The 26,475-nt window shown below is 41.2% G+C and overlaps 2 protein-coding genes across 2 annotated transcripts; both read left to right on the top strand.

Moving 5' to 3' along the window:
* Nucleotides 1-3,259: 3,259 nt before the first annotated feature.
* LOC103304457 (olfactory receptor 18-like) lies at nt 3,260-4,216 on the top strand. Its single transcript, XM_008161347.2, has one exon. The coding sequence runs from the start codon at nt 3,386-3,388 to the stop codon at nt 4,214-4,216; it is 831 nt and encodes a 276-aa protein (XP_008159569.3). The 5' UTR covers nt 3,260-3,385.
* A 12,650-nt stretch (nt 4,217-16,866) lies between these two features.
* LOC103304458 (olfactory receptor 7D4-like) lies at nt 16,867-17,799 on the top strand. Its single transcript, XM_008161348.2, has one exon. The coding sequence runs from the start codon at nt 16,867-16,869 to the stop codon at nt 17,797-17,799; it is 933 nt and encodes a 310-aa protein (XP_008159570.2).
* Nucleotides 17,800-26,475: the final 8,676 nt, after the last annotated feature.

Raw genomic sequence — 26,475 nt, forward strand, 5'->3', positions numbered from 1 at the left:
TAAAGTTTAACATTATAAAATTAACAAAAATAATATAAAACTCATATCCTGGCTAAATAGCCACATGGCTGCCGAAAACTGTATATTCCCTTCCCATTCTCCCGCCTTTTCCTAGCTTGTCGTGCATTCTTTCCAAAAATCGGGACTTTTTTAAAATGCCGCAGGACGCGGGACAAATTGTTAAAAATCGGGACTGTCCCACCAAAAGCGGGACGTCTGGTCACCTTAGTATAAATACACTTTTCTTGTGGCCCCCCAGACAAGCCTTGCATATAAATTCACTGGTTTATGAAAACTGCCACCTCCCGGTCTGTAGTGAGCTTTCTGTGGTCTCTCCCTGCTTTGCATGCATGGGGGGCTGGCTCAGATTTCACCTGGAAGTTCCTTAGACTGAGAACCAATGGAGTCTCCCTTGTCAAATATTAGTTGCCTATGTATGCAGTGGTTTATTTCTGGGCTCTTGATTCTGTGCCATCGGTCTCTGTGTCCATTTTTAATCCATTCCTACATCCCATTGTGGCAATCCCTGCTCTTCTTTGCTTTTAGCTGTGACTTTATGTCTAAGCTTGGCCATTCTCTGGGTGGAGTGAAATAAAACAGGTCTTTCCTATGGGGCACTAAAAAGCTTGCACACTGTAAATCCCAATATACAATACTTATGTCTATTAAAAGTAAAACCTAAAAAAGAGAAATAGACTTTTCCTTTTAAAGACAGAAGATTTAACAAAGAAAATGGAAAGAGTTAAAGGTTCTTATTAGAGAAGGCCTAATTGTCCCTAATTTACATGGTTAATACAATAATTTTGCAGATGTCACACTGAAAAGTCATAAATTGAAAGACTCTGCATTCTATGTAAAGATTCTTGAAATTGTAAGTCAGAAGCAAAGTGTACAGATGCACTTTACCCTGAGAGGAGGGAAGTTCCAGACCCATCTAAATACATTCACTATTCTCCATTTCCTCTTTGTTAATATTAGGAAGTCCTCAGAGGTTAGGAAAACAATGGACCAATTTCACTAATTATGAGCTCTGTGCATTGAGCGCTCAAGGCCATACAGGGTGCCAGTCCCAGTTAAGAGTCAGGTGTGTGGCTCTTCCTCCCAGAATTGAGACCTGCTTCAGGAGATCCATTGCTGAGTCTGTCTTCACACCATTCCTGAGAACAGAGCCTCAGCCTTCTCATTACCAGGCAAGAGACAGCAGTGGATCCAAACTCCTAAGTCATGACTCAGCAGAGAGACAGCACAAACCAGTGAGTGGCAAGGGATAAATGGTGGATGGAGGGGGAATTACGGAGAAACTTGTTTCCTCATTATCAAGGCAGCAGGACAGCTGAGATAGCCAGATGGGAGGGCATCGATAAGCAGAGTTACAGCTCAGAGGCCTATGAAGTTTATGTTATTTTTTCCATTGGGGATTTTAGAACTCTCATTCAGAATTCTGCTCTCATTCAGAATTGTGCCAGATTCAGAGCTGTGTTATGTAACTTCCATTGTCACCTGCATAATACCCTCAACATCAGGGTATACAACCATTGTTATTTTCGAGTTAAGGAAAGGAGCAAAATATTCCTATTCAATTTGTACCCAAGTCCTTAGGTATAAAGGGTGGAGTCAGATTTGGATCTGAGCAGTGGGACGCTGTTCACAGGACACAGGGTGCAGATGTCTTTCCCTACAATTTAGGTTTACATAGCTATTGAGCTCTTCAAATGTGGCTAGTCCCAACTGAGATGTGCTGTCCTTATACTAGTAAAGCACCGGGTTTTGAAGACGTATATAAAAAGACTGTAAAATATCTCAATTGTGTATATTGGTAAAACTATGTTTTTGGTATAATGGGTTAAATCAAACATGAAAATGAAAATAAACCGAAAAAAACCTCCTGGCAAACCTACTCAGTCTCTCCTTTCTCTTTCCAGGTCACCCCAGGCAGCATGCCTGTGGGGAAGCAACTTTGTCTCATTTATTTCTGATTGCCCAGCACCCACACTGTGGTTGGCACAGAGTAGGCAACTAAAACAAACAAAAACATTTATATAATCTGTTACATATTGAGTATATGTTGTTAGTGTATAATAACACAGCATAGTCCATATGGCTGACACACACTGGCGTTTTTCTGCCTGGGTTTTCATCACTTCTAGGGATGTCTTGTGACTAAAGAAATGAATGATAGTTGTCATTTCCCTCCAAGCACCCTTCCTAGAATGACTAATTGAAACTGATGAGGGGGCTTTGAGAACTTCTGATTTGTAGCTAAGTTGAACTGAAGACTGTTTTTATTTTGTTTGTTTATTTTGCTCTTTAGATTCTGCATACAAGTGTAATCATATCGTATTTGTCTATCTCTGTCTGACTTATTTCACTTAGTATAATACCCTTTAGATCCATCTATTCTGTCACAAAAAGTGAGATATCATTCTTCTTTGCACACAAAAAAATGGACTCATACAGTTATTACATAGTTCTTATCTTGACTAATTAAATAACATTGCAATAAACACAGAGGTATGAATACTCTTTCAAATTATTGTTTCAGTTTTCTTCAGAGATATTCCCTGAAGTGAAATTGTTGAGTCATAAGACAATTTAATTTTTTTAGGAACTTCCACAATACTTTCCATAGTGGTTGCACCAATCTGTATTCCCACCAATAATGAACTAGGGTTCCTTTTTCTCCACATCCTCACCATCAGGTTTTGTATCAGCTAGCCTGGACCAGAAGGAGAAGACAGAGAAATGGTTTAAAAACTGTTAGTAGCCAAACATCACACACACAAAAATGGACTCAGATAGTTTATCACATAGTTCTTATAGCGTGCTTATTAATACTACAAATTAAATTAATTAATCACACTGCATTTGAATAAAACAAAGTACATTTAACGGCATATTAGTGTCCTTGAACTAATAAGGACAATAATAAAGAGCATATTTTTAGGAGAGATGGCTAGTTCTCATTCCTTTTTTTTCTTTCTTAGGAGGGTACTGATAGGCTAGTGTGTGCTTATGAATTTATAAAGCTCTAAATAACCTTACTCCTCTCATTTATTTGGCCCCTTCTTTTGCAAAGTGAAGAATGCAGTAATAGGCTCATGGAGCAAAATGCAATATGCAAAGAGTTCCAAGAAGAATGTCTGTCATAACCAAGAAATATTACTAAAGGGGCATTGTTCTTAAGTGTGAAAACTATGAATTGCTTAAATTCAAAATATAGACACACTAATGTGCTTGTTTCCTTTATACCAGCTCTCCAGTATTTTCTCAAAGGTGTCTCTGCTATGTGGAGCCCCAGAATCTAACAGGTGCATTGGAATTCCTCCTTCTGGGCTTCTCAGATGATCCGGAACTGCAGCCTCTAACGTTCAGCCTGTTCCTGGCCATGTACCTGGTCACTCTGCTGGGGAATCTGCTCATCATCCTGGCCATCGGCTCTGACTCCCGTCTGCACACCCCCATGTACTTCTTCCTCTCCAACCTGTCCATGGCTGACATCGGCTTGTCTTCCACCACCGTCCCAAAGGTGCTTTTGGACATTCAAACTCATAGCAGAGTCATCTCCTATGCTGGCTGCCTGACTCAGTTGTCTTCTTTAAATTTTTTTGGATATTTGGACAGTGCACTCCTCACTGTGATGGCCTATGATCGGTTTGTTGCTGTCTGTTATCCCCTGCACTACCTGGATATCATGAACCCCCATGTCTGTAGCCTGCTGCTTCTGCTGTCCTTTTTGATCAGCCTTTTGGACTCCCAACTGCACTGCTTGATGATTTCACAGCTTTCCTTTTGCACAAACATGGAAATTCCTCATTTCTTCTGTGACCCTCCTCAACTTCTCCAGCTTGCTTGTAATGATACCTCTACTAATAAAATATTACTCTATTTTATAGGAGCGATCTTTGGTGGCATTCCAGTCTCAGGAATCTGTTTCTCTTACTACAAAATTTTTTCTTCCATTTTGAGAATTTCATCATCAAGTGGAAAGTATAAAGCCTTCTCCACCTGTGGTTCTCACCTGTCAGCTCTTGGTTTATTCTATGGGACAGCCCTTGGGTTGTACCTCAGTTCCACTGTCTCACATTTTTCCAGGAAGGCTGCAGGGGCCTCTGTGGTGTATGCTGTGGTCACCCCTATGCTGAACCCTTTCATCTACAGTCTGAGGAACAGGGACATCAAGAGGGCCTTGCAGCGATTCCTCAACAGAATAGCCTAGTCTCACTACCTGGGCCATTGGAGATTTTTTTCTTATTCATTTATTTATAATAAATTTTGTCTGTGGATTAGAAATGACTCAAAACCAAACATTGGTAGTTTGCAAACATACCTTTTCAGTCAGACAATTTTTGCAGCTTATGGTATTCATTCCACTTGATGTATCATGTCTAAAAATAGTTTATTTGGGCACATCCTTGATGGGATTAAGGAAGTATTCTGGGATCCTATGTATGTCAAAATCACCACCCAATTGAATTCTATTACAATATGGAATTTTCTGTATTTGTTACCTATGACTCAGGCATTCTATAGAAATTCACAACTCTTTTTTAATGTGCATGTTATATATGATTCTCAACCATTTCGCTGTCCATGCTATTTTTTGTGTCTGTGCTATTTTTCATAAAATTTTGCCTTTAATCAAATCTATTAGTGCAGGTGTGTGAGAGAATGTGTGTCACTGATCTTCAATCTAGGAAGCATCTGATGAACTTTAAAAATCTTCATGCCTTAGTCCAATAATCATATATTAAGATTTAGCTGAAATGGAGAGTGAAAAGAGTATAATATTTTTTAACAGTATCCCAGTTGGGTCTAATGCGTATTTAGATACGGCCGAGAACTACTGAATTTTGTCTGACCTTTTATTAAAAAAGGACTTGTATGTCTTCGGTTCTTTACTGTTCATTATCAGATAGTGAAGATCTTAAAGTGATCAGAGCTCAGAAGAAGCAGATATGAAAGAGCTTCCCTTGGTAACAGTCAATGTGATTTCCTCCACTCACACTCTGGGTAATATCTTTTTTTGTATATCTTCTCCCTCCACACTCCACAGCTGTCTCTCAGTACTTGATATTAAGCTATAGTTTTTCTGCTCCAAACCTACCCATTTACTCTTTCAGTTGTTACACTGTGTTGCGGCCTCTGATTTCCCACCTGGCTTCTCTTTAGATTCTTCCAGCAATTGTCAATAAGAGGAAAGGTTCTTCCAACCATTTCCCTTGCCCCTTATCCTTTGTGGTTGTCACTACATCTTGCAGTTATGACACTATATTACCATATTTTTTTCATTTATGCCTTACATCTTTCAAAAACTATTTAATCATACCTATATTAAACTATTTCCATTAAAAATGACTAGTGTGGCTACTCTCTCCTTACTGAACCCTCACTGATAAACTCATAATCTGAGGAATAAAGCTATGGTGTGATATACAATTGGAAGAATTTAAAGTGAGCTGAGGAACAAAAGATAATTGTAATGTAATGTCTGGGTCAGGGGCATACAATTAAGGTTTAAAATAGTGGTATGATATTTCCAGTGGCTGTGTTATTTTCATTGTGCCTGTAGGTTGTTAAGTCTCCCAAGTCATTATGAATGAACTTAACTCTATTTTCATTTTCATTACTCAGGGATAGCAAAGGACCATGTCTTCAGCAAAGGGTACATTTTTCCTTTCACTGGTAACTGCGTCCTTAGTATTCCACTTTGTAACCATCATTCCTTCCCTATAATCATGGACAATCAGTCCTTGATCTCCTATTTTCTGATTCTATACTAGAGGCAAAGTGCACAAAATTCATGCACTGGTAGGGTCTGCAGCAGCTTCGGGTTGCTGGCCAGGATCTCCCTCCCTTCCCCTGGGCAGCCCCACCACCTGGTTGAATTCCTGGTCAAGGGGGTAATTTGAATACTATGCTTTTATTATATAGGATACTTAGGTATCTTTGTACATATCAATTTTTCCTTAAAAGATACTATACATATTTGCAGAGGTAGAAGTCTGAGCTTTCCGAGAAACTATCCAATAACTCATTTAGTTTAACCACTACACTATATAGCCTACCAGCTTCAGTACAGTGAATTGAGTATCTAATTGGCTCAGTTTACTATTACACTTTTCCTCCTACCATAGCATTCTAAAATGTGCCAACACTCACATCTCCTTGTTCACTTTCCTATACTCCTGCCATTTGGTCCTTTGGTATCACCAAAGTTTTCCTCTGCCATTTAGGAAAACACACATAATTAGCATACTTGTCTTGATTGAGACAGGAGGGGATTCACCCTTTCCGCCATAAAATGGCATTACATTTTTGGAATTCTTTTTTATTAGTAAGCACATATCCTAATATTGATTGAAATCCTTTGTTAAAAAATGATCAAAACTTTCTTGACTTCCAAACTTCCCTTAGGTGCCACACATGGTCTAGAGATGAATGTTAGACTGGCCATTTCTAAGAAGGAATGCAAGCACAGCGATTCTGAGATTTCCACACACTCCCCATGGAGGGCATGAAAGATTCAGGACTAAAAATGGATCTCCTTATTCCCGCACCAGGGCACTGTCACCTCCACTTTAGCTAAGGAGTGGTTCTTTCAAACCTACTTCGTCCCCAATGGGAAAGGGAGGGAGAAGAACTAATTTATCCCCTTTTGGTTCAGTGAGTTCACCTGTGAATTAGGAAATGTGTCAGTGATTTATAGGGGCCATAATGTCACAAACATTGTGGATTTTATGGCTTTCTATAAATAGTCATGCATTGTACAGTCCAGTTTTGAAATCTAAAATGGAAAATAAATTGCTATGAAGATGAAAATTTCATGTGGAGCTCTCTGGAATGGTTATTATAAAACAGACTTCAAGGGTACTTTCAAATGCATACCCTTATAATAAAAGGATGTGGTTAATAGAAAAGGATTTTTGTATTGGAACAAGAAATACTGTCAATTAGGCGTTAGTTAAATTGCACATGTACCAATTTGTTGGGAGCACAAGAGACTTGGTTGGAAAGTTGTAAGGAGGACCTTCTGATAAAAGGGAAGTGTGTGGAAGGCCGCCTGATCTGTTTATTGGCATTCCCACCTAAAGGAGATTTAGGGGAGTGTGGAAGGCGGTGCCCCTAATTATTCCTTGACTTTTCCAAACAAGTCTGTGTGAGTTTAGACCCCTGGGTGTTTAATGGAATCCTTAATCTTAATCCCTGGATGCCCTTGCCTAGAGTACAATGTGAGCACATGTGTCCTCCCAAGATTACTCACCCTACTGATTGCAGGACTCCAGCAGCAAGGTAACCTACAGGAGTGTCTGCCCCTGGTGGTCAGTGAGTGTCATAGTGACTCACCGAGTGGTCGAACCAATGTTCGGACACTTAGCATATTAGACTTTTAATATCCTATCTAATAAAAGAGTAATATGCATATTGACCATACCTCCACTACACCCGCAAGCCACGCCCACCAGCCAATCAGGAGCAAGTATGCAAATTAACCCAACCAAGATGGCTGTGGCCACTGAGAGAGCAGGAGGCTTGGGTTTCCCCACCAATGGAGGAAGCCAAGCTTTCCGCCTATCCTGGCCTGCCTTGGCCTCCGCTTAAGGCTACAAAGTTTAAATTATAGAAGATAAATAAATCCCAACAAAAATGGCGGCATCCACTGAGCTGGAGAGAGCAGAAGGCTTGAATTGCCCCAGGTGATGAAGGAGAAGCCAAGTTTCAGCAGCCCTGGCCTGCCTTGGCCTCCACTTTAGGCTACAAATTTTCAATTATAGAAGATAAATAAATCCCAGATACCAGGGCCTCTGCTTGGGTCGCTGGGGGGCATAGCCAGCCTGCAAAGCACCACAGGCCCCTCACCCAGGCCGCCCCATACCCCAAGGGAACCCCCACCCAGATCCGGGACACCCTTCAGGGCAAACCAGCCAGCCCCCACCCGTACACCGGGCCTCTATCCTATCTAATCCTCCTATCTAATAAAAGAATAATATGCAAATTGACCATCAATCCAACACACAAGATGGCTGCCGCCATGTGGTCACGGATGACTGATTCCATGTGGACATAAGATGGCCACCATAACATGGCCAGCAGGGGAGGGCAGTTAGGAGGGACCAGGCCTGCAAGGGAGAGCAGTTGGGAGCGATCAAGCCTGCAGGGGAAAGCAGTTAGGGGTGACCAGGCCGGCAGAGGAGGGAAGTTTGGGGCAACTGAGCCTGTATGGAAGGTCAGTTGTGGGGGACCCAGGCCTGTAGGGGAGGGCAGTTAGGGGTGACCAGGCCTGAAGGGGAGGCCAGTTAGGGGTGATCAGGCCTGCAGGGGAGGGCAGTTAGGGGTAAACAGGCTGGCAGGGGAGCAGTTAGACATCAATCAGGCTGGCAGAGAAAGAAAAGCCTGGCTGCTGGCGAAGATCAGAAAGAAAGAGGGAGAGAAAGAGAGAGGTAAGTACACCGATCAACAGCTTCCACTGAGGCTGCAGATCAGACCCTGACTCACTTTCTGGGTCTCTGCCACCTGGGCAGTCAGTGCTGGGTCACCAGGCTGCAGCTGGGCAACCCAGCGCTGACTTCCCGATGGTCAGCGTTTAGTCGTGAGTGGTTGTTACAATCCTGGGCTTTTATTATTAAGATAGTCCAATCTATCAATCCATTCCTTGATAATTAATTCCATTAATTTTACAGTTAGATTATACTTCCCCATTCAATACTTGAATTTTATTATTCTAACTATTGTATTCTTAAAATTTTTTTAAACACATTTTTATTTATTTCAGAGAAAGGAAGGGAGAGGAAGAGAGATAGAAACATCAATGATGAGAGAGAATCAGTGATTGGCTGCTTCCTACAGAGCCCAACTGGGGATCGAGCCTGCACCTGGGCATGTGTCCTGACTGGGAATGAACCATGACCTCCTTGTTCATAGTTCGACGCTCAACCACTGAGCCATGTCAGCTGGGCTGTATTCTTATTTTTGTGTTTTTATCTTTTTAGTCCACTTTCTCACAGCCTACATTGAATTAACATAATCCTGGTAGGAGTTTTCTGAAAGTCTGCCATTGGTATTTGAATTATATTCTAGTAAAATTGCTGCATGGAGATCAAAGGAAGCAATATACATGCTGTCCTTGGTAGTGATCAAAGTTCCGTCTATTGATGACTGCCCTGGTGTGCCAGGGATTTTGACAAACTAGAGCACATTAAGGCAGGATTACCATGACGATAACACTAATAGTCAATATTAAAGGAATCATACTAAGAACATCACATGCATTATTTTATTTGCATCACAGCCCTATGTTGTTCGGTAGAGTGTTAGAGAATAGTATTATGCCTAATTTAGAGGTAAAGTTACTGAGCTCTATTTAAACAAGTCAGATAGGGGAAGAAGGTTAAGACTTAACCCTGCTTTCAAGCTAACACATTAGCCTGATAAGAGTCATAGATGCCAGACTCCTGGGTCAGAGACAAAGGACTTTATTACTCCCATGCTGCATGAGCTTGAAGTCTGCGGCAGTTTTCCTTTCCCTCAAGCCCATGGGAGTGAAACCAAACAGGCCCACGTGGACACCGTGCATGAAGTGCATTTGTCACAGCTGAGGAACCCCAGGCTTAGGAAACCACAACCATTAAAGGGGCCACAAACATACCTGTCTAACTTTTGCTCCTGGAGGGAGACATTATCTTTCATATATCAGGCCTGTAGGGGAGGGCAGTTAGGGGAAATCAGGCTGGCAGGGGAGCAGTTAGGCATCAATCAGGCTGGCAGCAGAGTGGTTAGGGGGTGATCAGGCTGGCAGGCAGAAGCGGTTAGGGGCAATCAGGAAGGCAGGCAGGCAAGCAGTTGGGAGCCAGCAGTCCTGGATTGTGAGAGAGATGTCCAACTGCCCGTTTAGGCCTGGTAGGATCGGGCCTAAACAGGCAGTCGGACATTCCTCGAGGGGTCCCAGATTGGAGAGGGTGCAGGCTGGGCTGAGGGACACACACCCCCATCATGAATTTTATGCACTGGGCCTCTAGTTTGTATATATATATATTATATATAATATATATGTATATTATATACATAATATATATATTATATATAATATATATATTAAACATATAAATAAAAAAGAGTAAACCATTGCAATTTTTTTAAAGTAGAATTTCAGACTCTACACCTGGAGATGTTAACTAGATGAGTTGAGGATATGTATAAGTCTGGGAAGATATATATTAACAAGAGTCTCAATTAATAGTTTTGATAAAGCTAAAATTATGAAACATTACTGCAGGGCAATGGGTCTCAGTGGATTGTCATAGGGACCAGCAAAATTTGGTTGTGAAAATTCCTAATTATCATATCCAAACTCAGGTCTACCAAGACAGAAATTAGGGAATGGAAGTCTGAAATCTGTCTAACAAATCCTCAAGGTCATCTTAGTGCAAGCTAATGATTGAGAACCATTACCCTAATGAATCCTGGGACCCTTTGCTACTCAAACATCTCTCCAGTGAGGAAACTGTAAGTCCAAAAATGATGACACTTGTTCCCAAGAGGAGATCCAAGAAAGACTAGAGTAATTCTTTCCAGAGAAAAGAAATCCAAATGAAAAAAAAAAAAAAAAATCAGAGCTGGTCCTTTTGTTTATCTCCAGGGACAAGGAATTGGCAAGACAGAGACCTTTTCCTTTGTGAACCCTGTTCCTGAAGAGTCAGCCTGATAAGGGAATCAAAAATCCATTGATCAGTTTGTCTAACAAGCTTCAGAGGGGATTCTGCCCCCAGGGCAACAAACCTGTAACGTCAGCTTATAGTAACCAAGGCTCTAATGTGCCACACCCAAGACACTGACGCCTTCTCCAGAAGGAACCTGCAAATCCCTACACCACAAGGCTGGCTCTGTATTCCTTTTTTCTTCATCACCGACTTCCATAAAAGAACAAGATTCAGAGGAGTTGGCCCCTGTGTTGGTTCCGCATTGCCAAGCCTGCAGAGCCCAGTAAGTGCTGTAGGAAAGAGGGAAATGAGGTGGTGGAGTGAATAGTGTATTGACTGTTGTTAAACAAAGGGCTGTCTATGGAGAATGAGCTCTAGAGGTTACTTACTTGAGAGGGTGAATGGCTAGACTCCTTGTTTGACGTTACCATTGCATGAGGAGTGTTTATTTCAGTTACCGGTATATGATATTTGGTTAGATGGTTGGTGGAAATTATGGGAAGGGGGAGGAAGAGGCCACTCTGACGCCATAGCACTTTTCAGAAACACACTGTATATTGGTATAGTTACCAGTGTTTGTTTTACAAATGGATGCCCCAGATGCTGATAGAGAGTTAGGTTCTTTATAGCCTCTAGATCTCTTCTTTTCTCTTATTACCTGGTCCAAGAGCTCCAGAGCCTTCATCTTCACTCAGCCTAGACAAATCTTTCATAATTCTTCTTTGCCACTTCCTTTACTTGGGAACATTTCCTGTTTCTAAAAAATGATCTTTTCTTCCCATCCTCCCACATGCACCCTTATCCTTGCTATTATTAGGGACCTTCCAGAGGGAAGGGTCTGAGGTCCCTGGTATCTAGGACCACAGTGTATACAGACTGGGGAACAGTGGGTGAGAGAGGAAAAGGAAAGGATGTAGGAAAGTCCAACATCTAATCCCTTATTGACATCTTACCCTTTTGCTCTGGGAATTCTAGGAAACACTAAAACTCACATGTCCCTTTCCCATAGTTCCCCTTGATTCTATTTGGGTGTCAGGTCTCATTCTTAATCGGGGATATGGAAACATTAGCAATATCAGAATTACTTCTTCACCGCTTTTGGCCTTTGTTCCTCTTCTTTAAAACAAGTGAGTTGGCTCTTGAACTCTAATGATGTGAGAGTTCCCCAACCTATTCCCTCTGCCCTTAGTTTTGTTGGCTTTAAACCCATCTTTCACTCAAGACACAAAGGAAAACTGTGACACAAATCACATCACTCCTTTGGTTGCAGTTCCCCCACAACCCCCATTCCTTATTCATTCTTCTTTTCAAGGTTCCCAGGTCACCTCTCTAACCTAATCCTTCCCTGTTCCCATCCCCCACTGTGTGCTTCAGAGAGTTGTTCAAAGCACTCTGTCCCATGCTGCTTCTTGCTTATAGACTTTCCCCCTTGCTCTCTTCTCTGCAAGGAAAGACCCTACTCAATAATCCACCTGTATAACTACTTACCCAGGGATCTCTTACTCTAGGAATTCTTCCCTGACTCCATCAGTCCAGGCTGGATTTGGGACTCCTCTAGGTACTATACTCTCCTGATGCCTTCACCTTATCATTTGATTCACTGTATTACAATGACCTGTTTGTGCATCCATGTCTGGAAGGCGGGCTCCCTGGGGATAGGGACCATGTCCCAAAGAAGCCCTCCTTGCCAAGTGGCTTCCAGAAGTTTTTCAGTGACTGACAATCAGCCTGGTTCAGTTCTCTACTTCCAAGAATGACTCAACAGAATTGCTCACTGACATTAGATTCTAGAAACAGAATAGGACATATGTATTTGGTGCATGAGTAAAGAGGAGCGTGTAGGTGACAAATGGCTGTATTCTGCACTTCTGATTTCTAAACTCTGGTCCTAAGGTAAAAGGTTTCTATTGTGTGGGAAACTCTTTCTTAAGATGAATGTGATTACTCATTTCATGACCCGTTTAAATCATAACTCAGTTGCTTCTGCAACTCCAGGTGGGACATATGGCGGGGATGTAGGGGGGAGAATCATTGTAGTGGATTTGAATTCCAGAACCTAAGAAAAAAACCCTGCAGCATCCAGTCCCTCCACCCCCTCCCCAGCTTTGTCCATCAGAATAAGATGCATTCTCATTAGTTTCTCTCCCTCATTCCCATGATTTTTTTCATTGGATACCTTTCACTGTCTCAATCTCTTTATTTGGCTCAAGGAAGCAATATTTTACTAGGCATAAAATAATCTCTTTGGCCAAATAATTACATTCTTCCCTTCATCAAACACACGTCTTTCTTAAACCTGGAAGGTTCCCATGAGCCATTCATCTCTTCCTCCAAGGAAGCAATGAGCATCGGAGAACACATCCCAGCTTCAGAGGATGACCCCTTCTTTAACCATTCCTCAAATCAGCAAAGATCATGGGAAGAATTTTAATACTACCCCCCATGGTGCTCATGAAATACACTAAGTCCTCTCTTAATTTTCTCAATAGGTTCCTGGACTGTGAAGAAGCAACAGGTAACAACACCAATTCTAACACAGGCTAATCTAATTGCTACAAACAAGAGTTAAGTTCCTATAGCATCTCATCAATGTTATAACAAAACAACATTGAATGAAATAATGTTATTTGAGGACCTGGTGTACTTGTAAGAAGAGAGAAATTGCACCAGGATGTTTGCATATCAGTCCAAAAGGATGAGGGTCAGACATGAGGTGATGCTTAAAGCAACACTGAGAAGATGGAGAAAGGGGGCATTTGCCAATGTCTGCCTATCTTCTGGCTCTCTCGTTCCCAGGCCCTGGAGGTCCTGTAATCAGAGGTAAAAGAATGGGCGTTGTTATTCACTTTCCTGTATAGCTCTCTCTTGCAAATTGTATCTTCAACTGTTTGAGGAGGGAGCACACAGGAGGCACTGGCTCCTCATACAGGGATGAAGAGTGGTTAGCGGTATCACATGCAAGTAAAAGGACTGAGAGTAGGAATGTTGAGGGACTTCCAGGAAGGGAATTGGAAGATGATGAATATCTTCATTTATAATCCCAGAAAAAATAACTGTGACAATTAATTATTTGTGACATGTTTGTACACTTGTCATTTCCCTATTTAGTCTCTCACTCACCTTCTGTTTGTGCCTCTGGATAATTATGACAGAAAGCCAGGAATGTATATGTAGGCATTTCAGACAAAGGCTGTGGAAAAGCAGTTGTTGATGCAACTATGGGTAAAGATCCCAGGTGATATGTAAGAACAAAAGAAAATTGGGACCTGGAGGGTCAACATTGGGAATGAATATTGCCCAGGTCTGAGAAGAGGACCTGGCAAATTAACGAGCAGAAACTTTATGTTCCTTTTCTGTCTCCCTTTCTACCTTTTCTCCATCAACATCTTATCCTCTCCCCACATAGAAACTTCTTTGAGGGTAAGAAGTGGTAAAGTTTATAGAGTAATGCACATGCAGGGACTACATGATGAGCTGCAGCAATGGGAAAATATTGGCTTGCAGGCTCATCCATTTATTAAATCTGCCACCAACCAATATGGAGAGTCCTATTGTGCTAAGAACTCACAGGTGTTGAGAATGAGGCGGTTGGGAGTTACCTAAGTAGGTAGGAAATCAAAAGAACCAGCTAGAGTGAGGTTTAGGCAGAGGGAGGAGGTCTTGAAAAGTTTCAGAGACATAAGGGAATATGGCCCATCTGGGCAAAGAAAAGCTTTTCAGAATGATCAGAATCCTATACAATAAAAGGGTAATATGCAAATAGAATGAACAATAGAATTCCCATAGCCCCTACCTCTGGCTGGCTCACCCCTCAATAGCCCCCCCCCACCCTGATCATGGGGCAAGGCCCACCTGCAAACCCCTTCTCGGCCCCTCTCCCTGGCCAGCCCTACCCCTGATCAGCCCCCCACCTCAGCCAGCTGACCCCCAATGGCCCCCATCAGGGCAGGCCTGCTGGACCCCACCAGTGCACTGGACCTCTAGTTTAGTATAAAAGCTGAGATGTACAGGAAGGCAGGGGAGGGTAAGAGATCAACCAAAGGACTTGTATGCTTGCATATAAGCATAACCAATGGACACAGACACTGGGGGGCGGGGGAGGGGGGGGAGGGCATGTGCCAGGGGTTGGAGGAGGCCAGGGGGAGGTCAATGAGGGTAAAAGGAGACATATGTGCTACTATTTGTAATACTTTAAACAATAATAATAATGATTTTAAAAAGCTGAGAAGTGGTGAGAAATAAGGCTGGAGGATCAGATTGGAGCCCTGATACACCAAGGAGTCTGTATGTTCTCAGAAGGTGGCACAAAGGCATTCTAAATATTTTAGGCAGTGGGGTGACACCATCAGATTTCTCATATGAAAATCTCAGTCAGACAGTTGTGTGAAGGAATGTAAGGTGAAACTGGAGACCAGGAAGGAAGCCCCTGCAATAGGCTAGTAAGAAATGAAATAGTTTCCTCTTTTCCAATGCAGTTGATGCTTTTAACCCACAGCACAGTCAAGGGAATATTCAGAATCCCAGGAAGCTCCCACACACTCACTCCTATTCTGCTCAAAAAAAAAAAAAAAAAATCAATGCAAGACAGCAAGCCACACTTAGCAAAAGTCAAGAGAACCTTTTACAAGCAGTCATACTTTAGAAATGTGTCATTACAACTTGCTCTCAATTGATCAGAAACTGCCAGAGATTATTGCAAACCACCCCTCCCCCAAAGGGTCAAACAAAGATATTCATCCGTTGCTAAAATCTTTGCATCTGATATGGCCATTTTTATACCACCTAGAGACACTACCTGCTTTGTGGTTTTAAAAACTGAGACATAATTGACATGTAACATTCTATAACATAATGATTCATTATTTGTATATGTTGCAAAATGATCACCACAATAAGTCTAGCTAACATTCTTCACCATAAATAGTTACAAACATTCTTTTGTGTGTGTGTGATGGGAAATTTTAAGATCTACTCTTTTAGTAACTTTCAAAAATGCAGTACAGTATGTTTGTCCCTTTTGAACCCCTGCCCTCCCACTTTGATTTTTATACTACAGAAGACTGACAGTGATGACAGCCAATGGTGATCTCTATTGTGGTTAGGGGAATTACGGAATAGCAAGTGTAGAAAAATACTTACAACAAGGTAAAACAGAACACCGAAGATCCATGTATGGTTGTTATGCTGTTCCTTGTCCCTGGTTACAGGACCCATTTCTTGATTACAAGACCCTCAGGACTTGTGAAGAGAGTCAGAGGGTAGATGGGCTCTAGATGAGTGTCCCCATGCTCCCAGCCCCATTCTAAGCATCACCACCATGTGCGTGCCAAATCTGAATCTCATCCTTTCTGGCTCGTATGTGAAAATCCTGGTGCAATTTATCCTTCCCTCAGTGTTCAATGAACATTGTAGATAACATGACTCAAAATTCTGTATTACATGACCTTTGTAGTTGTGTCTTAGGGTCCTGCAATGGTTTAAGCCTTGAAATCTGCTCATTCTTTGGGCATTTTAACCAATCTCTTAACTTCACAGATGAAGGATATTTGGTCAAATGACAAATATCCAGGAAGCATCTGGCCCTGATCCTACAAGATGTGACTGGTCCCTGGTAGATTAAGCATTAAGCATTTGTGAACATGGTTTTTTATTTAGTGAAAATATTTTCTTTTGTTTCTCTTTTTTCTTTTCCTTTGAGAAGTAAACCTACATTCTACTCATCCTTCAATACTCTGTCCAGATATTTGAGATACTCTCAAATTTTCTTACCTCTGAGAAATGGACCCTTTTCTGAGTTCCAGAGAATGCAGACAACCCAGATCAAGTTACTGAGCTTCACCAGACCTCATGGTCCACAATTTGTGTTAGAGTGAGTACAACCATTTCTTCTCTAAGGCCCAAAGTTGCTCTAAACTGTTTAGAGATAATGCTAAGCCAGAGATGAAGAAGATGTATGAATGTTCCAGAGGATAATGGGCAAGTGTTGATCAACATTACAAAATATTGCATGTAACAAATAGCAGAATAATGAATTTCTAAATTTTGCAGTTAAGGCTTTTATGCCCATCATTTACTTTTAAAAAAATTTTAAGTTAGAAGCAATCTACAGTCTGTCCAGTGTCTATTTCATGTTATTTTCTTTCCTCAAACATCTAGATGATGTGTCAGCAACATGGAACCAGGAAATCAAACAAGTGTTTCAGGTTTTTTACTTCTGGGATTTTCCCAAGACTCAGAGCATCAACCCATCCTATTTGGGCTGTTCCTGTCGATGTTTGTGGTCACCATGCTCGGGAACCTGCTCATTATCTTGGCCGTCAGCTCTGACCCCCACCTCCACACGCCCATGTACTTCTTCCTCTCCAACCTGTCCTTTGTTGACATCTGTTTCACCTCCACCACCGTCCCGAAAATGCTGGTGAACATCCAGACACAGAGCAAAGCCATCACCTATACAGGCTGCATCACCCAGATGTATTTTTTCTTGGTTTTTGGAGGTATGGACACTTTTCTCCTCACTGTGATGGCTTATGACCGGTTTGTGGCCATCTGTCACCCCTTACTCTACCCAGTCATCATGAACCCCCGTCTCTGTGGCCAGCTGGTTCTTGTGTCCTGGTTCATCAGCTTAACATACTCCCTGATCCAGAGTCTGTTGATGTTGCGGCTGTCTTTCTGTACCAGCCGGGCAATTTCGCACTTTTATTGTGAACTTGCTTGGGCCCTCACGCTTGCCTGCTCAGACACACTCATCAATCACATCGTACTGTATATGGTGACTGGCCTTCTTGGCATTATTCCCTTCTCAGGCATCCTTTTCTCCTATATTCAAATTGTCTCCTCAATCCTGAGAATCCCATCAGCAGATGGGAAATATAAAGCATTTTCTACCTGTGGGTCCCACCTGTCCGTGGTTTCTTTATTCTATGGGACAGGCCTTGGTGTATATCTTGGTTCTAATGCATCTTCCTGGAGGGGCATGATTGCCTTGGTGATGTACACTGTGGTCACCCCAATGCTGAATCCCTTCATCTATAGCCTGAGGAACAGGGACATTAAGAGGGTCCTGCAAAAAGTTCTTGGGAGAACATTCTATGTTCAATAAATGGGAACATTCGTCTTGGGATTTCAGGCTGAGTGTGGTAGCAGCAGTTGGCTAAAGAAATTCCACCTCTTAATCACATTGGATTTTGCCTCTCATCCAATTCTCTGTAAGTGACTTTGGTTAAAATTGCCTTTTAAGCTCTGTCTTAACCTCTTATGGTGACTCCTCTGTTATTCTCAGTTCTACTCTCCTCAAGCTTTCCTTTTACTTATCCATTATTGCACCTCAGCATGGATTTCCAGCCCTGCAGGTCGAGACCAGCCACTTCAGAAATCAACTTGGAACAGCTGAATAAGAATTACAACATAGTGCATTTTATTGAGAACCATTGTTAATTCTTACTAGAGTCACTAATTCAACAATAATTATTGGGCACTTTTGGTGTGCCATGCTGTTGTAGGTGTTGGGAATACAGCAGTGAAGAAAAAAAAAAAGATTAAAACTTTGCCCTCACAGAACTTAAATCATGTCTCAGAGTTTATCATATAACATTATATGTCCAACAGAAAATATTCTGGTGGATTCATTATTTATTTGGTTATTAGTGAGGTTGAACTTTTCTCCATATGTTTGCTTAGTTCATTTCCAAAATAAGCTATAAAAATGTATCAGTGAAGATAGGAAAACTATAGGACCCAGAATATTATATTTGATCAGGTGCTAGTAAGTTATTCAGTCTAGTCTAATTTTGTAGGTGAATTCACCAAGACTCAAATAGAAGAGTCCAAATAGTGACAAAATTTGGGTGAAAGGGACATATCTCTAAGTATGATTTCAGGATAGAGCACTGTATTATAATTCAGAAGAGCAATAATTGAGCCATAGAATTGCCAATCTATGTATATGATGCTGAGAGGCTTTGGGTGATACAGAGTATGTTAGGACATGTGGATCTCCTGATATGTCATGTTTATTTGCCTATCTTCTTAACCATAAAGAAATTGGATGTTTTAAGTCTTTGGGTGGTGGTGTTTGCTAAGGAATGCAGACAGGAAAAGCAAACAAAAATGTGTAAATATTCATCTTGGTAAAAATGAATCACTGCCCACTCCAGAATGGAAGGAGTCTAACGGAATCATCTTACCCCCAAGTGGTGTCCTTGAGGGATATTACCATTTCAAAGAACCATATAATTGGCTTCCAAAATGCAGGAATAAAATCCCCATTGATCTCCAGGATTTGAGTCTGAAAACAGACTTGGGTTTGGAAATTGGAAGATGAATAAATAATTTTCAATTGTGATAGCTGCCATGTGATTTTTTTTTTTCTGCCCTTGATATTTTTGGTTCTCTCAGTTAAAAAATACTTTCGATATCTGCTCCTCTATAATATGTTGCCACCACCACAGATCCCTGTAGTTCTTGGACCCCAGTTGCCATTGTGGATTTGTTGTTCAATAATTTATCTACCTTGCCTCTCACAGTTACTGCTGCCATTTTATTTTAGAACTCAAGAAACTTGTAAACATAATTTAAAACCTCTGCTTTGGTATGGAGATTCATTAATGGAACCATATTTAAAAAAACAACACACAAGAATTACAAAGTTAAAACAACAGTAGAAATTGTGCATATCAATTGATTTAACATTTACCTCAGCTTAGCTAAACTTGAAAGCAATTTATTCCTTGATTTAGGCCCCTGAGCTCTCTTTTTTAAAGCATTTACTTTAGAAAACATATCATTGCAGATTCTTTTCATGCCCCTTTTGTTATTGGTGGAAGTAGGTCCTAGGGGTACCATTGAAATAAGAATTTCCAGAGGCCCCCATGGGAAGATGAGGTATCACAGAAAGTTTTATTTCTGTGGAACTGAAACCAAACACAATGGGTCCAAGGCCACCTGTCACTACTTGAGCCAAATTAAAGAGACAGAGTTGAATCACATATGAGAGTTAATGCCAATAATGCTGGTAGTATAGGAGAGCAGTCGGTCACCCTGGAAATTCTGCTCTGACCCTCCTCACCAGTTGGCTGATTATATACTCATGGGGAGAAGATAGCTAGGTGCAGCTATGAGTCGCAAGTGTAACATGGAAAAGGGAGGGTAGAGACAGCAGTCCAGCCTTCAGGTACTCAAAGTCCAATAACAAGGTGGCTAATCTTCTATGATGTTACAAACAGCTCAGCTCATTCCTGGGACTGGAGAATGGTCAGTTCCTGAGAAAATTCCCCAAAGGGGTCAGGGTCTGGGCACAGTAAGCAAATCAAAGAGTATCCTGTCCTTGGTCTGTTCTCAAAATGTATTTCTTTTCTGAGTAATGGACCCATCAAGGCATCCTATCTTTCTACAGCCTTGTTTCATCCTCTAGTTTCCCAGGGTCTGTAAGAAAACTTCTTATCTATAGGTAGTAAGGTGAATAGTTATTAGACAACTGTGGTTCTATTCTTATTCCATGCCCTTCCCCATTACCAGGATCACACCCCTGAGTTTCCAAAGTCCCATTTCTCTTTGTTCCACCAAGAAAGAATGTATCTGTGGCTTCAGTAGGGCTGGAATATGAACCGTTGTCCAGAGTTTCCTTTTCATGTTAAGGCAGAGTCCATTGCAACATCAGGCTAGCCTAGTTTGGTTTCCCCACTGCAGTCTATTAGTCCATTGCATGCGGGGTCTTTAAGGACACATGGCTATGAAGGAAACAGACAAATGCAAGGAAGCCCAGAGTAAGCCACAAGCCAAGAGCCTAGACTAGAGTGATCTCCTTTGTTTAGAGGATTATGTATCCCCAAATTTTTGCAGACTTGCATTGATTTTACTTATTCTGGCCCAACCAGGATTCTCCATGCTTGACTGACAGGCCTTCCCTATTCACCTCAACTTCATTGTGCATGTGTCTCTCATGGTTAGGCTCCTCCTTCCCAGTGATTCGGCAGGGAATGGGCAGGTGATTCCCTAGGGAGTGTAAAGTTGCAGCTTCCTGGTGAAGCTGCCCAAGTGACATGCCTATAATGTCTGGCCTTCCCTTTGCTTCTTTCCTATCTTACCTTATAATAGACAAATATGCAAATTAAACGCACCTTTGCTACGCCCAAGCCACGCCCACCAACCAAGCCACGCCCATCAACCATGCCCATCAGGAAACCGTTGCAGGGACACTGGGGTGCGGCGGAGCCCAAGGCCACCACCCAGGGCCAAGCCGGGACCCTGAAAGAAGGTAGAAGGCGGTGGCCACAGCCAAGGCCTGGGTCCCCGGTGCCCGCAGAAAACTGGTGCAGGCAGCCAGGTGAATGAAGGTCTATTGCACGAATCTTTGTGCAAACGGGCTACTAGTTATTAATAAGTAGCTAATTACAATGGTACCACTTTGAAATGTAAATACATTTAGGAACATCTTCTTAAATACCTGGGAGTTTTCCCTTTGAAATGTAATCATCAAGAAAAATAACATTCCCGTCTCCCATCTTCTGCAGGAGAGTAAGAGCCGAAATTCAATAAGTAGCACTTAGCAAATAGAGATGGCCTAATCATATTAACAAACTTCCTGCTAACATCTCATAGTACTATTCTTATTGTGTGATTTTTAGCCCTCAATTGAGGATATGTTTTTCACTGATCCCAGAGAGAGGAATAGAGAGGGAGAGAGAGAGAGAACCATCAATTGGTGCTTCCTATATGTGCCCCAAACAGGGATCAAATCCACAAACTGGGTATATGCCCCGACCTGGAATCGAATCCATTACTCTTTGGTGCATGGGATGATACTCTAACCAACTGAGCGACACCAGCCAGGGCTTCCAATACTTTTCTATTAGCTCACTCTATCTTTAAAAATACCCCTGTCTATGACCGGCCAGCATGACTCAGTAGTTAAGTATTGAACTATGAACCAAGAGATCACAGTTCGATTCCTGGTCAGGAACAATGCCTGGGTTGCAGACTCGATCCCCAGAGTTGGTGTGCAGGAGGCAGCAGATCAATGTTTCTCTCTCATCATTGATGTTTTTTTATTTCTCTCTCCCTCTCCCTTCCTCTCTGAAATCAATATATATATATATATATATATATATATATATATATATATTTAAATCCCCCTGCCTTAAATTAGAGAGATACATGCAAAACAAAAAGAAAGAAACTAGACCAACTTCTTATACTATATACAAGAATAAACTAAAAATAGATTAAAGATGTGAATATAAGGCCAAAAACCATAAAACTCCTAGAAGAAAACAAGCAGTAAACTCTCCATCATTGCTCTTAGTATGTTTTTCTTCTGATATATCTCCTCAGACAAGGGAAACACAGGGAAAAAAAAATAAATGGGGCTATTTCAAAATAAAGAGTTTTTGAATGTCAAAGGAAACCACTAATTATATGCAAAGGCAATCTACCTATTAGGAGAAGATGCATCTGATAAGGGGTTACTATACAAAATTTATAAAGAACTCCTACAACTTAAAACAAACAAACAAACAAACAATCCAATTAAAAATAGGCTGAGGACCTGAATAAATATTTCTCCAAAGAGGACACACAGATGGGCAATAGACATGAAAAGATGCTCAACGTCACTAATCATCAGAGAAATGAAAATTGAAATCACAATGAGATTCACCTCACACCTATCAGGATGGCTATCATCAAGAATTCAATAAACAATGAGAGCTGGCAAGGATGTGGAGAGGGCAGCCCTTGTATACTGTTAGTGGGATTGCAAACTGGTGCTGCTACTGTGCAGAACAGTCTGTTCAGAACACTAATTCAAAAAGACATGTGCACTCCTATGTTTATTGCAGCATTATTTTCAATAGCCAAGATTTGGAAGCAGCCTGGGTGCCTATCAATAGACCAATTGGACAACGGGGAAGTGGTACATATACAGGGTGGGGCAAAAGTAGGTTTACAGTTGTTCAGATGTAAAATAATACAATAATTAGTAAATAGCAATACAAGAATAAACTCTGAGTTTTGTATACTCACAACTGTAACCTAGTTTTACCCCACCCTATATACAATGAAATATTACTTGGCAATAAAATAGATGGATGAACCTAGAGGGTATTATGATAAGTGAAATAAATCAGTCAGAGAAAGACAAATACCATATGATTTCACTTATATGTGGAACCTAGAAACAAAATAAATAAATAAAACAGAAACAGACTCATAGATACAGAGAACAAACTGATAGTTGTCAGATGGGAGGGGAGTTGGAGGATTTGGTGAAAAATATAAAGAGATTAAGAAATACAAATCAGCCCTAACCGGTTTGGCTCAGTGGATAGAGCGTCGACCTGCAGACTCAAGGGTCCCAGGTTCGATTCCGATCAAGGGCATGTACCTTGGTTGTGGGCACATACTCAGTGGGGAGTGTGCAGGAGGTAGCTGATCAATGTTTCTAGCTCTCTATCCCTCTCCCTTCCTCTCTGTAAAAAATCAATAAAATATATTAAAAATAAAAAGAAATACAAATCAGTAGTTATTAAATAGTCAGAAAGGAATAATGTACAGCATAGGAAATATAGTCAATAATATTGTAATAACTATATATGGTAAATTATGGTATCACTTTATAAATTATATAAACTTCTACCTACTATGCTGTACACCAGAAACTAATATAAAAATAATATTGAATGTCAGCTGTAATTAAAAAATTTTTAAAGTCATTCCCTATTCTCCAACACCCACATCTCCTCGCAGTTATAAATCTACTTTCTGTCTCTACCCATTTTCCTATTCTGGATATTTCATATAAATGGAATCATACAATTTAAAAAACCTCCCTGTCTCTCTCAGTGGAGCTCAGTTCAATTTCTCTCCCTTATTGCAATAGTTTTAACCCCTATTGCAATAATTTTAAATAAAGTATTGTTTACTGTTCCACACTCAGGCCCGAGTTGAGCACCACTTGACCTGCACTCAGCCCCACGTTGGGCACCACTTGAGCTGCGCCAGCACAGCCAAGGGTTCGGGGAGCCTGAGCGGGGGCAACGAAGGATGGAGAAATGATAGACAAAGAGAAAAAGCTGGGTCTAGGTGGATCTTCTGTGCCTTGATGAGGCCACAGACAGATCCAGACTGCAAAGCTGGTGCTTTATTTATAATCAGGGACAAACAAGGCAATTGACAATGTTCTTGTAAGTTACACGTGTTTTGGCAGCACTTGCTGCCCCTCACAGCCCACTAGCTACCCAGGAAGGATCTAGGGAGCAGTTACAAGATCAAGCTTAATTATGCTTAGAGGACTGTGCCCTCCAAGCTAGGACTTGTTTGTGACTTTGCCAGCAGGTCAGTCCGAGGCTTACCCCTATAACTGCTTCCTAAAGTTTACCTGTTTGAGTATGTCTCATCCAATTTTTCTTTGCCATAATCAACAGCTTTTCTAGAAATTTCTCTATAACAAATTTCTACTTAAGTATTTTTTTGGCAGTAAAAGTGCCCAATGTCTTGCTTGTTTATGCCAATAATATAACGTTTCACACAAAAAAATGGCACCAGAAGAGGAGCAAAGCTCACTTTCTTGATGACATGTATCAGTTTAACTTGGGACAGAATAGTCCAGATAGCCTGATACAGAGATTGTCTTTCATAACACTCAAATTCTGTGCGTTCATTCAGAAGGCCATGCTAATAAAAGAGGAATAGAGACTAACTTGATGGATAGAACATCAGGAGAATTTAGGTGGGTGGTCAGACATCTTTAAGTGCTGTTATTTAAGTGGAAATTTAATCAAGAAATGGGAAGAACATTCTATTCATTGATAATTAAGTTTAATGATCTTCAGGCCACAAAGAAGTCTGCTTGAAGAACTACAAGAAAGCCAATATGTCTAGACAAACTTAGCATGCAATGAATCACCCATAATGGGTCCCAGCTGCAGAAGATCTGATTTAGCAGGTGGAGTAGGGCCTGAAAATTTGCATTTATAAGCTCCCAAGTGATGCTTACATTGTTGATCCAGGGACCAGTGAGGGAGTTGGAAAGTGATAGAAGAGACTAGATTATGAAGGGTTTAGAGACCTTGGCAAGGAGTTCAAATTTCATTCTAGGACTAACAGAAAATGGTTGGAAGGTTCTAAGCAGAGAAGTCAAAAGTTCTGATTACTCCTAAAAAATCAATCTGGGCCGAAACCAGTTTGGCTCAGTGGATAGAGCATCGGCCTGCGGACTGAAGGGTCCCGGGTTCGATTCCGGTCAAGGGCATGTACCTTGGTTGCGGGCACGTCCCCAGTGGGGGTTGTGCAGGAGGCAGCTGATCGATGTCTCTCTATCATCGATGTTTCTAACTCTCTATCCCTCTCTCTTCCTCTCTGTAAAAAAATCAATAAAATATATTTTTAAAAAAATCAATCTGGCTGCCATGTAAAGGGGGAGAAAGTGAACATTGAGAAGCTATTTAAGACACTCTTGCAAGAACAAAATGTTTATATGAACTGTTTTTTGAAGAATGGGACAAGCAAATCATATAACTAAGGCAATGTTGCTCAGATCATTTATTGCTTTGGTATGGGGTACAGCTAAAATGACAAAATCTGGGGGGCCTGAGTGGTCTGAAGAGAGCAGATTATTTCTCACCTGAAAATCTGAGCAGCAATATGCTAGTTAATGTTGACCGTGGAAACAAGAAGAGAGTTAAATAGGATGACTGCCAGCATGCAGTTAAAGCTCCTTCCACTAGCTGACGTCACCTTTCTGTGTATCTCTCTGTTCTAATGGACGAGCTTTGGAATGTTCCTCAATTGTTCAGAAACCTCCTCTTCTCAGGATGACAGGAATAATTTTAATATTACACAGTGTCATTAACCCTGTTCTCAATGACTTCCAAATCTATACCACAGAGGAATCAAGGGAACCTGGTCAAACTTGTAACAAGAAATCAGGGGCAGGTGGGTGCTTATGATTGGACCATAGGGCATCTAGAAGTTTGAAGAGGATGACAGAGGCCAAATAAATTATCATTCTTGACTCATATTTTATTTACACCTTAGGGTTTCATATTTTAAAATAAACTTTTTGAAGTATTATACTCATGCAGATGTTATTTTACTTTATTATTTCAGACTCTTCACTCCCTTTCTTTCTAACATCTTTGAGGTTGGATGACTAGATTCATTAAGATTTTCTATGGTGACCTCTCTACTGCCCCAAATTCAATACTTCATCTCTTCGCCTTGAAATTTCCCATCACTGATCCAACCTTAGGTTTGTAATTTGCAGATCATTTCTGACTGTTTAAAGAACTCCGTGGAATTGTCTTTAAAATCTACCCCAAATAATTTTATTAGTAAGAAGATATCCCAAGGTGGCTTCCTTGCACAGCAGACTCTGTGACAGTGATTAGCATGCAGGGCGTTTACCAGCCAGTGCTCCTGGAATCAACACCTGTGGAAGAGCAGATCAGTAGTCATGAATTTGGCCCCACTTACAGAGAAATATGACCTTCATCTTAGGTCCTTGGAAGTAACTTTTAAGCCCTTGAAATTTCCCTAGTGATAGGAGTTATTGATTGCTTATTTGTGGTGGGCCCCATGGACCATAGCTGATAGTTTATGGTAATGAGATGTCTGAAAAAGGGGATTGGTCATGCCAAAAAGCCCAACCATGTAAATTGAGAGATGGAGCTTGTGGGAACCACGCCAGAGGTGCCTGATAGTCAAGGCCAATTAAAGCACAGAGGCCTTGTTGTCAATACACCGGACTGTCCAAGGCCACTCTGTGCCTAGGCTAAGATAC

The sequence above is a fragment of the Eptesicus fuscus genome, chromosome 6 (genome assembly GCF_027574615.1).
Source record: "Eptesicus fuscus isolate TK198812 chromosome 6, DD_ASM_mEF_20220401, whole genome shotgun sequence".
In the NCBI taxonomy this organism is placed as follows: Eukaryota; Metazoa; Chordata; class Mammalia; order Chiroptera; family Vespertilionidae; genus Eptesicus; species Eptesicus fuscus.